We start from the raw sequence: 12,491 nt of genomic DNA, 5'->3' as shown, positions 1-12,491 counted from the left end.
AGAGCCAATATATAATGCTATGTAATATTGGTACAATGTCCTACTTCCAAAAGACATACTGACAATGGCAGTTTTAATCCTGTTAGTAAGTACTGTCTTAAATAAGTTCAGCAATAAGTTGACACAGTAGTGATACAAACTGAAATAATCTGACAAATAACAAAGGAGAAATTCAATTTGTCAACGGGACAAAGTTTATTTTGGTCATTTTGTTTCTTCTTCAAACTGAAGCAGCAGCTTGGATGGGCTGTGAAATGTTTCCAGCCAAAATAAACTTTGTTCTGTTGACAAATTGAATTTTTCCTTTGCCATGGTTCTACCTGGATGACTGAAATTACACACAATTTGACAAATAATTTATCTTAAAGAACATTAGCTAGCACCCACATTTTCATAACTTACAGAAAAAGTTAGTGAAAAAGTGCTAAAAGAACAAGTAATATTGTTCTGTTAATGGACACATTTCTTTTTTAAATTTCAATTACAGACCTGTATAAAATCATGTGACCAGGGAGCTCCACGACGAACATCAAATTTGTTCACACAAAGAGGTGTCTCTCGTCTAGGATAAACACATTTTTAACATTATTACATAGTATTAATAATTCATCTACTACTACTGTACAGCTGTCATGAATAAAAATTTGCGAGTGACTGAAACTGAGCCGAGAAACTAAGGATTTAGACAAAGTACAATCTGGGAAAAATCAATCAACTCTTTTATTTAGAGGCAGAAATGCCACTGAAAATATTATGAAATGGAAATGATTATAAGAATAGAATGATAGTGGATATTTTCTTTATTTATTTCCCCAATATGAAAAAACATTTGGACATTATCATAATTTGTCATGTTACATTTTGTGTGACCTGAGCTATAACAAGGTACACTATTGAGCTATTTTAATTGTCTCCTAAAATATAATGCACAGTTGTTCTTTCCAAAGCCATTCTTTTGTGAACAAATGCAACCTGCAGCTGCTAAACCTCAACTGCTTTACTGCACGTAATGGACAAATACCCGTGCATGCCTTGTATATTTCTTCTCCTTATGTGGTGATCCAACAAAGGCAAGTCTGGGACATGTTTAGTTTATCAAACCATAAATGAAATTCAGTTCGTATAAAGATAAACAGGACTAGTGGGGGGAGGGCGGGGTGCAGGGGTCTATAGACCCTTTAATGCTACAGAATGTCATCAGAATGTTCACATTTCAGAGGCAACTGAGGGAAAAAAATGAGGCAGACTATAATACATTTTAAAATTGTCCTATAGAGAGGGTGACTTATAACAAAAATATGCAGTGTCAGTAAGTTTGCCTTTCTATTGCCATGGGGAAAAATATGATGTATTGACCTCAGAAATGTAATTGGTATTCATAAAATGTTATTGTGTGTGTGAAAATGTGTAATATATTGGCAGATTACATAAAAAACTACTGCAGAGTCAACATTTCTGTAAGTACTGTAAGTAAGTACAGTACTGTCCAAGATTTTGGCTTCATTAAAATGCTAAATGTCTATCATAATCACCTATTAAATAAATAAGATATAATACAAGTATACTTATACTAAAGTTATCACATGTTTCAAAGTGGTTTTAATTTTCTTAACCTTTTATTTTTTTTTCCATTTTGTGATATTCTGTGGTTGATCGCAGTTCCTCCGTATGGATCACATTATGTTCCACTTCACTTTTGACTCCCATAGACATTTCTAATTATATGTTTATGTTACCTTCAGTTGCCTCCATTGCAGAATGCAGAATTCTTTTGTTTTCAAACTTTTAAAGAGTTACTTTTAAAGAAAGTTACCTGGGTAGCTGTAGCAGACACACAGATCGAACGTGGACATCTGTTTGTCGATAGAAGCGCATCCCAGTGTTTCTCAGTATGATGGACTCAATCTCACAGAGAGGTGCCTGATGAGCCAGCACTGTCTTGTACACTGTTTTATCCGTCTGACTACAAACACACAGAAAATATGTAAAAGCTACTTGTGGCAAGTAGGTTTTAAAGGTGCACTGTGAAACTTTTCTGGTGTGGATACACCACCTTATCTCTGTAGATATAATATTGCTTTGCCGGGAATGTTCTACAGCACGAAATTAAATTTATCTATCCCCAAGCAAGGAGACAAGCAGGTGATAACATCAGGCCAGATCAGATCTGTGGAGAGGCAACCACAGTAAGAATGATTTTTTTTTTAAGGTAGTACATTGCTGAGCTATTACAATGACTATGAAAAAAAATGCTAGATAGCATGTTTAATGTCATACTACGGAACATTTAACGTAGTGTCATAACCTCTGGCAGGTGGCAGACACCCAGCCAGAAAAGGTACGCAATGATTGTCTTTATCTATTCTATATTTGTGCACAGCACTTAGGGCAGCTGTAAAGTTTTTAAAGTTTATAAACAAAGCTGGTATGGTATGCACCATAAAAACACCATTTACTGCACAAAACTGTAATTTATTTGTATGATATAGAGTATCTATAACATGTATAGCGTAACAAACTAACTAACTAACTAACTAACTAATAATAATAAAACAATTATTCACAAAAAGTCAACCTAAGCAAACTGGACCACTTCCTGTGTTCTATCCTCCTTATGTGGTGATCTGACAAAGGCAAATCTGGGACATGTTTAGTTTGTCAAACCATAAATGTGCTATTATTATTATTATTATTATTATTATTATCATTATTATTATTATTATCTCTCCTCACCTCACATGGCCCAGTCCACACACACACACACACACACACACACACACACACACACACACACACACACTGACACACTGTACTGTCCTGCACCTGGATCTAGCTCCACTCTGCTCTCAAAACAGAAAGTGCACATTCACTCTTTTCTGTGAGAAAAACCTGCTGTGCTCTCTGTGGGATAAGGACATGCATCCAGCCTTTGACAGTTTCGCCACAGAAAGTGACTTTGGAAAAAGACTAATGACATATTTTATGACAATTACTCATGGAGTTGCTATCCATGAGATGTAAACCGAGGTGGGAAGTGTCAGCTACTTTTTGACTTCTTAAAGAAACTGTACATAGTAATTTTCTGATGTCATACTTTAGCTTCTATTCAATACATTTTACAGACTAAAGACACTAAAAGGTTATTCTTACACTTCCCATTTTGAGAGACAAAAGCTTCATGTTGACAAGAATGCTTTGTGCTTCTTAACTTACCATCAGATATACATTTGTGTTTAAATGAGATTTTAAATACATTTTACATTACACTGTTACTCAATGTTACTTTTACTTAAAGATTGTTGGCTGCTCTACCCACACCTGGATATTCAGTAGGTCAAATAAATTAATTAAATATGGATGTTTTGTCTATAAAATTTTGCATGGACTTGCCCCTCCTCCATTACAGGATTTTATTAAAGTAAAGACTGTGAGTGAAATGGGAACTAGGGCCACAGCCCGGGGGAACTGTGACGTCCCACACAGACGCACAACATTCGGACAAGGTGTGCTCTCAGTCAGAGGCACAAAATTTTGGAACAGTCTGCCTCTGTCATCAATAAGAGAAACTTCAACTCTTGCCACCTTCAAGTCCTATTTAAAAGAGTGGCTAAAGAAAAAACAGACTTGTGGACACTTTTAGTATAGATTTGTTACTTGTTTTTGCTTTGTTTAAATTTGTGGTGTTACCTGCCTAGGGACTACAGATGGAAATTAGCAGTCTTGCTATAATCTGGCATATTTACACTGCAATGTTGTAGATGTTCATTAATATGCACTGTCCCTATTAAATAAATAAATAAATAAATAGTAATAATGGGGCAATTTGTTTAATACTTACAGTCTAAGCCTCTTCTCCACTTTTTGGTTTCCTTTTAACAGAGTTAACTCGATCTCAGCACTTTTCTCCAAAGAAGCAACCTCCAGTTCCACCAGAATGTGATGAGCTGCACAAAAGATACATTTTATTTTTATTTTAAGCAATGTGAAGGAACAAATGTACTTTTTTATTGGGGTTGCAACGATTACTCAAAATAACCGTGACTTATCAACTATTAAAAAAAATATTGTTGACTATTTTAATGCTTGTTTGTTGTTATCTTGAGTATAAAGACTCTAAGACAAATCACAAATTAATTTTGTCATGTTAACCAATACTCAGCAGTGTTATTTGTAAATATTATCTATATCTATTGCCTTCTATTGGCATAAGTCCCTTATTTTGTATGCAACTATGATGTCTTTTGAAAGAGTATATATTATTTTTGAAAAATGAGGTACTAAACTTGAGTGGTTATGATCCTTTACTACTTGGACTCTGTGGACTGTCTCATGGGACAGGAAACAGAATGTAATGGGAAAAAGGAGTGACAGAAAAAACTGACCAGTTGATAAATGTACTCACCACAAAACGGTGCAGATGAAGTTGTCATTAAAAACACCTTCTGCTCTTTGGGAACTGGCAATACTGTGATGCCGCTGTTTTCTTTTAAACCTGTGACATAGAAGTTGTTAAGTGGGCTTTACATCATGTCTTTTGATAACCTATAGGTGTACATCAATGGAGTACATTGATCACAAGTTCATGTACTCTAAACTGATCAACAACTGCCAGGGGAGGCTGACCAGAGCCCTCATTGACCACAAATGATCATTTTTCAGTTGATTCGTGACTTGCAGGGGTCATCTTATAACCATAAAGTGGCTGTCACTCCTACACCGTGTAAGACAGTATTTTAAGATAGTATAGGCTGTTTGCGCAGATTAAAAAACACTTTTCTGTCTTCTGTTGTAAAGCCACAGATGCTTACCTCCACTGAATCGTAAAACACACTTTATCTTAATAGTCTGTACTAGTGTTTGCTTTAATCCTTTGCATAGTATTTATTTATTCTAAGCCTCTCTGATGTGAAGCACTTTGAGTAGCGCTTGTTGTTGTAAATGGTCTATATAAACAAATCTGACCTTGCCCTTGAGTACAGTAAATAAATGGCCTACTGTAGCACTTTGACAGCTTTCAAGCGTACACTGCCACATATACAAGCCATTATCTTTTGTGATGTTTTTACAATTGATTTGGATATTAAGCCCATCGACCAAGATTCCATCTATTCCATCAAGTTGCCTATTTTTAAAGCCTTAGTGGCCCTTAAAGCCCTTGAAAAGTTGTTGTCATGTTCTATTTTATAGGCTATATATATATGTATTAAACGTAAATCACCGATAGATGGACACGTTCCCTTGAACACATTGCAGTCCACACACTGGCCCATCAGGAAGTCCTCATAACTGGTGCAGGGCAGAGCTGTCAGTGCGCACGAGTGGTTCAGTGCGCTCAAGTAGACGTGCAGCGCCCTCATGTGGTCACAAATCACATAGCCGTACACTAAACATACCGCGGATTAAAGTCTCATCAAAACATTTCTTATACTACTTTTTGTTTGTGAATTATTGAACTTAGAACTTACTAGAATCAAATCTTGAGCGGGCACATCCAGGCTGGTCATTGCCTCCGTTCAGAAAGAAGTCAACGTGACCGATCGGGATGGAGATGCCAAAATCTACATTCGAAAAATAGGCCAAATTGGTAAAGGCAAACCGAGTAAACAAAACTGAAGTTCTTAAATTTAGACTAGTACAAGTACGTCTACTCAACCTAAGATTTACTTCTACTGAAATTATATAGATCTTGCTTAATCAATTTGTGTAATTTGGTAAATATTGGTAAAAGCCTCACAGTCCGAGTCGGTGTGGATGACATCAACAAACTTGGCATCTGATGGGTCCAGTCGATCAAACGTGTCCGCTCTCTTGAACATGGGACCAGCTGGATCTAGGGCTGTAAGTAATGCCACAGTACAACACAAGAAATTATATCATGTTAATCAATACATGCAATTTGTCAATACAATTTGTGCAATGCAGTTTTAATTTGCAGCTTGGTATTCTTAACATCAGTATTGGTTGGACAGGCTTTTAAAAATGTTAACTACTATGTTGATTTGGTCAGTAATTAGTATAATTTTGCCTATTGTTTGCTAAAAGTATTTGACTTAGTATACAAATAAAGATTTCTGCTCTCCTCACACTGAACGGTCAAAGCACACAACAGTGGTGCATTGTGCTGGATGATGTGTTCAGGGACATAAGGACAGTGTCTCCTCACAGCTCCAGAGTGACTCTTATCTCACAGCTATAGAGCTTTGAACTGTCCAGCACTGAGAGGGCAGAGTTACACACAAACTTACTGACATACACACAGATAGACAGACACAGACAGGCAGACAGACACACAGACACACACTCACACACATGCACACATACAGGAACAAGCGGCCATTGTCTGTTTTCACTTTTGTTTTGGACAATAGACCCCAGACAGATAATGCAGGTGTTTATAAATACAATCTAAGCTTCTTAAAGTGGTTTTATTAATTCACATGAACTTTTCAGGTGGACAGTTCCCCACCTGCTTGTCTTCATAGAGATGATAATGCATTGCCTAGAATCCTCCACAGCACTGCATTAAACGAATTTACTAAGCATGCATTGGATTATAGGAAATTTTAATTATAAAAAGAAAAACAAAACCTGCTTGCTATGGAGATGTGACACAACACTGATGACCTATACAATACTTCTTCCTAAATGTAAGATAGATCAATTAGGAGAAAGCATGCTGCCTGCTTCATCCCGGTTGTATTTCTTGCTCACTTTAAAGATCATGTATCTTCATCAGTTACATGCTGTTGTGGATGCTGGCTCACCTGTGATTCGTCCAATCTTTCCCTCAAATAGAGTTCCTACAAAACCAGACACGTGTGCTCCCAGACTGATCCCTATGAAGTGAAACGAGTCCAGCTTACTTCCTTGTTTCTGTCAAAAACAGCATGCTTTATTGCATCAGTAAGTCTTGGCTAATAAGTATACAAACACATCTTAGCTTTCCAAACCTGTAGATGGTTGATGAGGACTGAGATCTGCAGAGCCACCTCTTTGTAGCTCTGCACCACCAGGTTATAAGCGAAGGACGCTCCATAGACCCAGTCCACAATCAACACGTTCACATCCTCTGCTCGGAGCAACACCTGAGCCAAGTCCGTCACCCAAGATGGCTTACTGCCCCTAGCCCTGCACACAGTTCAGTTAACAAGATATTTAGATAAAGTTCACAACAAAAAGTGAAAGTCAAAATTTCTTAACTGAGTAGTTTTAATGTAGTTAAATGTAAAATAATGTACAGATGGTCATGGTTAATGGTCACTTTTTAAATAACTCTTTTCCATCTTCAAGGCACTCAAAGCATGAAATGTCTGACTTGTTTCAGCATTTATTTGAAATGAGAAAATGAGAACAATATGCCATTGGGGCAGATTGTTAATAGATCTTATAAAGTCAGAAATACCTTAAATAAAATCCCTTCAAATACTAATAAAAGACTTTAGTACTTTGTTCGCATCTATAATGAATAAATAAATCAACCTTTCACAAGTCAAATCTTATCACAGAGACAAAAAATATTCACACATTTTCAGTAGGGATACATACTGACCCCCAAAAAGTTATTGTTCCAGCATTCATATATTGAACGGTAAGTTAAGTGTACATATCTCACACAACCAGGAGTCATAGCATCTGCCAGCTATCTAATGTTATTCATCAGTTCAATCCCAGTTTCTCACCTGTATCCATGGACAATGACCTTTGACTTCAGGGATGTGTTGAAGTAAGGTGGAAGCTGTGTTTTTGAGAGGGACTCCTGGTTGAATGCTTGAGCACATTCCAGGTTGTTCCTCGTCAGTAGCAGATACCGGACCTGCAGCTCGGTCCGCTGTCTGTACTGCTGCCATGTGGTGTTGGTGAGATCCGCACATGCAATATCTTCCTGTAGTTCACCCACATCTACCAACCAAATAATGATTAATAATAATATCTATGTTGCTTAATGAAAGAAAAAAATGTGCAATAGACATTAGACTGGAGCTGGTGATGGAAATATCTGGAAAATAGCAGCTAAAGATGTCAATGTTCTATTGTTTCAAATGAGGGCGGATGGAAATAAAGTGCATATGGTTGGACTACTAATGTCACTGAAACATTGTTAACATGATTATAGTTAAGATTTTACTAAAAATCTTTTTATTTTGGTGAAGTTTATAATTTTACTTGGACATGGCATCAGAAATGGCTTTCGTAGACATAATACGGTTATTTTAGCCACCATACTGTTAACAAGGGCCAAGATTTAGAAAAATCTGTGCCTTCTATGGAAACTGTCCCTGTATTATGAATGGAAAGGTCAGACTTAGTGAAGTATGTATGAACTGGTTGCTTATTCTTGTATTGTATAAGTGACATGCAGAAGTATGTACCTTAAGGGTCAAACCCAAAAAGGAGATTTAGGTAATGAAAGAAGATGTGAGGTTAGTTTGCTGTGAGAGAGAATGCAGAGGTGGAGGCACATATTAACTGTTTGAAGGTTATCAGATGTCATCAGAAGTATTTGCCTTGTTCTGTAGCATTGATCGCTTGAGTGGACATTGTATCTAACAGAACACTGGACTAGCCTAAAAATTTTTTGTCAATATGTCAGATAATATGTAAGTATAAAGCCTGTAGTAGCTTATCACTGGACAAACAAAACGCATGTTTAACTTACCAAGCTCTTCTGACCTGATGTGCAGGGCCTGTGCACATAGGAAAGCAGTGACAGTGTATCCCCAGAACATTTCTTCAGCAAAAACGACTGAGCGTAGAGTTTCCAGGCTTTTCTTCAGGCTTATCACTCGAGAATCATGCACAAGAACAGAGTTTGAACCCTAAAATAAGGGCACAGAACCAGAGGACACTGTAGACCTTTCCATAGTTTAGCTCTGCTTTGCGGTTGGATGTATGTACAGCTGCTGTTTTTTCTCTCTTCACTCTTTGCTCTGTTTCTGTTGTGGATCCATGACAACGGTGGTGGTCAATAGCTGTTTGTTTGGACAGGCTGGACTCTGGCCTAAGCCACAGCTCTGTGTGTGGTTCAGTGTTCAATGAGGAGGGGTCATACTGTTGTGTCTGGGGACATCGATAACTATTGATTAAATCTGACAGATTTTTCCATTATCAGTGCTCTTATGTAATACATTCATGTGTGAAGTGGTAACTTCTTTAGCAATAGCATGGTATCTGTACATTAAACCAGCTAATCAGAATGCCTCACTTCCTAGTTCTTCAAAATGGCAGGAAAAAAAAAAAGTGTTCAGTCAAAGAGATGATAGAGTTAATAGTAAATTCATAAAACGTGCTGATATTGTAATGTAAAGTATAGGGACAAGCAATACAGTAGTTGAGATTTTCTTTTTAATTAACATGACATAATAAACAATCAGTTCCATTTACAGTTAACATATCATTTTCAAAACTATGGCTACTTAAAAGGTATTTCACAAGAAAAAAAGAAACTTTGGGCAAGCATTCAATGTTATGTCATAGCAAGTTCTTATGATTACAGCACATGCAGAGGAAGAGACAGTAGAAAATAATCATGTTTCTATTTTCTCTCTAATTTCTGGTAGCTGGCTTGCGAGCCACTCTATAGTACCTTTGCGTGCTTCTTGCCAGCTGTACCTAGGGGTATATCCCAGCTCGACCTGCGCCCTCTTATAGGAGAAAGTGAAGTGTGTGTTTAACATTGTGACCAGATGTCGAGTCAGAGGTGGGACCAGGCGAATGAAAGGACGCAGTATTGCACAGCCCCATTCCAACACAAAACACAGCAAATACAGCAAACACAGGGGCAATGGTAGTTTGTCCTGGATATGGAAGCCCAGAGGGGACATCATCACATGGTTAAAGTCTGAGTAACTGACTGGAGGCGTGTCATCCGATATGTAGTAAAACCTCCCCCCTATGATATTTCGTTTATTGGAATCTTTCAGACTGCGTGCTGCTTGAAGATGAGCTAGAGCTACATTTCCTACATAAACAGGGTTCACCTTTGCTTCTTGTAAGGACAAACGATACAGGACGTTCTTGTTGCGTACCCCATCTGCCATATGCCCCAAGAGGAAACGGCACCCTTCTCCATAAATGTACATGGGTCGAAGGGCGCATGTGGCCAGCCGGGTCCCATCGAGCAGTAGCTCACCATTGGCCCGTAGTGTCCTCTCTTCTCCCTCCCTTTTGGTTTTACCATAGGGAAACTTGACGGCGCATTTGTACTGTGTTTCCTCTGTCCCGTTATAGACGGGGTCACCACTAGGGTTTGGGCCCATGACCTCTATACTGCTGGTGTAGATAAAGGAGGGCACATTCTCCTCAATACAAGCTTCCAGGAGCAGTTGGGTACCTGGATTAAAATATAAGTTAATCATTTTTATTTCTAAATAAACATTTTATAACGTATGCTCAGTCAGTGTAGAGATTAACTGATATGTAGTGCAGATGTGAATTCCCCCCCCCAAATATACAGTTTTAATTTAGTACAAACTCAGCTACCGCCCTGTTATTACAAATTGGATAAGAGAATGGAGTAGTCACCTTTTGTGCGGTGTACTCTTCACATTATTATGATTTAAGCATGTTTTTTTAGGCAGCTGATTGGTCCAAACTAAATATGCTGAAGATTTAAGGCCGATAGTTAATACGCTGTCTGATATATTGGCCAATCTCTCATTCAATGTGACACTCAATGTCATTATCATGTTATGTGTCTCTGCCTTAGAAATACATTTCTAGGTATGTCTGTTACTCTACGAAGTGTTAACATCAACAAGGTTTTCCAGTTTCTCAGATAAAATATTTGTATTTGTAGACTCTAGATAATGTCTCTGCAGGGAAATTTGTCCTCTGCATTTCACCCAACCTGCAACCACAAATACCTACATATGAACAATCCATGTTTATAGTAACCAATATATCAAATTTACATAGGCTAGTGCTTTTCAAAAGAGATTCAAAGATGCTGTACAAAGACAATACAAAGACTTTTTTTTTTTAACTTTTAAATACAGTGTACAGTGGTAAACAGTGGGATAGTATTTGGCGTTTACCTTTGACATTGACTCCATACAGCTCACTGAACTCCACCTTTCCTCTGACATCAATCAGGCAGGCCATATGAAAGACAGTGGATGCCCCTCGGCAGGCTCGTCTCAGAAAGGCGCTGTCCCGAATGTCTCCCTCATAGGCACGCACCCGAGTGTCTCCTCTGCAGTCTGACAAAACAGGCGAAAAAAGGGGAAAAAAAAGGAAAAAAGATAAAGCTAATGAGAAGCACTAAATTATGTAGACTCTTGCAAGATCTTAGGGTATCCTATCACAATGGTAAAGATATTGGCAATATTCAACCAAGTCTTGTATCAAACCGTTCAAATTAAAGTAATGTTATATTCTATAAAAAGCACATAAGCCTTTAAAGAAGCATTGTGTAACTTTTCTGGTGGAGTTTCCGTTACCTGCTTGTTTGGAGATGTCATTGCACTGCCTGGAATGTTCCACAGTATGACATTAAACTGCTCTGCCTTAAATGTATTCACTTACAGGTGGCTATAGCTCAGAAATACCTTGAAAAACAGGCATTCTGACTGAGTGGAGCTGTCTGTCCACAGATGGTATTGGTCTGGTATGATCTTCACGAAGATACTGTTAAACATTCCAGACAAAGCAGTAAGAAAAGCATTTGACAGACCCTCTACCAGAAAAGTTACACAATGCACCTTTAAATATAAGCATAAAAAATCTGCATTTTTACAATAAGCTTTCATGAGAATGCATCAAAAGGCTAAATAGAAAATACAAGTTTTTACCATTAAAACTCTGAACATCTTCCAGTTTGATTTGTCTGTCGATCAATCTGATTTCACTCAGGCGCTCTTCCTCCAGCAGCAGCCGGACCAGTCTTCTGCCCAGAAATCCGCAAGCCCCTGTCACCACACACACATCCCCATTCAAAGCCATAGTAGACAGTCCAATATTCTACTCTCCTCTCAAATCTTATATCTTGAATGTGTTCTGTTGCCAAATGACAGCAGGGTCTGGTCTTTCGGCTTTAGCCCTGCACTTTTTGTAACGCCAAAAGGAAAAAAAAAAACTGACAAAAAAACAACAACATTGTGTCAAGGTAATGAGTGAAAGTGGGTTGGACTTTGCTACTTGAGGGAGAAATGTGGTGCTTTTTAATCTTGACAAAAAAGATCTGGAAAAGTTTATATCCCAAGGTTATGGAGAAATATTGTTAACTGTTTGAGCTGTTTTTTAATTTAATAGGTACACAATTAACTTGTTAAGGGTTGAGAATAACAGTAATGCTTGAAAATAAGTACAAGATGTGCTCCAAAGAACACAAAGTTTTTATACAACCTTTCTTTGGAACACATTTAATGGAAATTATGTGGACAATTATTGCAGGCTCTATTCTGAACCACTTAATAATTTAGTTGTTTTTAATGCTTCCCACTCATGAGATAAGGCCAAGGCCGAATAAAAGTCATAATGGGAGAATTTTTCAC

The 12,491-nt window shown here is 37.7% G+C and overlaps 2 protein-coding genes across 2 annotated transcripts; both read right to left on the bottom strand.

The window, feature by feature from the left end:
- Positions 1–10: 10 nt before the first annotated feature.
- pla1a (phospholipase A1 member A) lies at positions 11–8,952 on the bottom strand. The gene is made up of 11 exons (XM_020920382.2): positions 8,657–8,952; positions 7,680–7,899; positions 6,951–7,128; positions 6,765–6,873; positions 5,735–5,836; positions 5,466–5,558; positions 5,219–5,383; positions 4,403–4,492; positions 3,839–3,944; positions 1,814–1,963; positions 11–562 (listed from the first exon to the last, which is right to left on the bottom strand). The coding sequence occupies exons 1-11, from the start codon at positions 8,724–8,726 to the stop codon at positions 478–480; spliced, it is 1,368 nt and encodes a 455-aa protein (XP_020776041.1). The 5' UTR covers positions 8,727–8,952; the 3' UTR covers positions 11–477.
- A 462-nt stretch (positions 8,953–9,414) lies between these two features.
- hsd3b1 (hydroxy-delta-5-steroid dehydrogenase, 3 beta- and steroid delta-isomerase 1) lies at positions 9,415–11,971 on the bottom strand. The gene is made up of 3 exons (XM_020920393.2): positions 11,790–11,971; positions 11,034–11,198; positions 9,415–10,330 (listed from the first exon to the last, which is right to left on the bottom strand). The coding sequence occupies exons 1-3, from the start codon at positions 11,938–11,940 to the stop codon at positions 9,525–9,527; spliced, it is 1,122 nt and encodes a 373-aa protein (XP_020776052.1). The 5' UTR covers positions 11,941–11,971; the 3' UTR covers positions 9,415–9,524.
- Between the last annotated feature and the right edge of the window lie 520 nt (positions 11,972–12,491).

The sequence above is a fragment of the Boleophthalmus pectinirostris genome, unplaced genomic scaffold, assembly GCF_026225935.1.
Source record: "Boleophthalmus pectinirostris isolate CB_2022bp ecotype Guang Dong unplaced genomic scaffold, ASM2622593v1 HiC_scaffold_1, whole genome shotgun sequence".
Lineage (NCBI taxonomy): Eukaryota > Metazoa > Chordata > Actinopteri > Gobiiformes > Gobiidae > Boleophthalmus > Boleophthalmus pectinirostris.
The sequence above is the reverse complement of the archived record's forward strand: the minus strand, read 5'-3'. Positions and strand labels throughout refer to the sequence as shown.

Coding starts and splice junctions, on each gene's coding strand:
- pla1a (XM_020920382.2), bottom strand. CDS start 8,726: ATGTTCTGGGGATACACTGTCACTGCTTTCCTATGTGCACAGGCCCTG. Junction 7,129..7,679: donor GTCATTGTCCATGGATACAG/GTGAGAAACTGG, acceptor AACTGTGTGCAG/GGCTAGGGGCAGTAAGCCAT. Junction 4,493..5,218: donor GGGAACGTGTCCATCTATCG/GTGATTTACGTT, acceptor TCTATGTCACAG/GTTTAAAAGAAAACAGCGGC.
- hsd3b1 (XM_020920393.2), bottom strand. CDS start 11,940: ATGGCTTTGAATGGGGATGTGTGTGTGGTGACAGGGGCTTGCGGATTT. Junction 11,199..11,789: donor AGATGTTCAGAGTTTTAATG/GTAAAAACTTGT, acceptor CTGTTTTGTCAG/ACTGCAGAGGAGACACTCGG. Junction 10,331..11,033: donor GTATGGAGTCAATGTCAAAG/GTAAACGCCAAA, acceptor ATTTTAATCCAG/GTACCCAACTGCTCCTGGAA.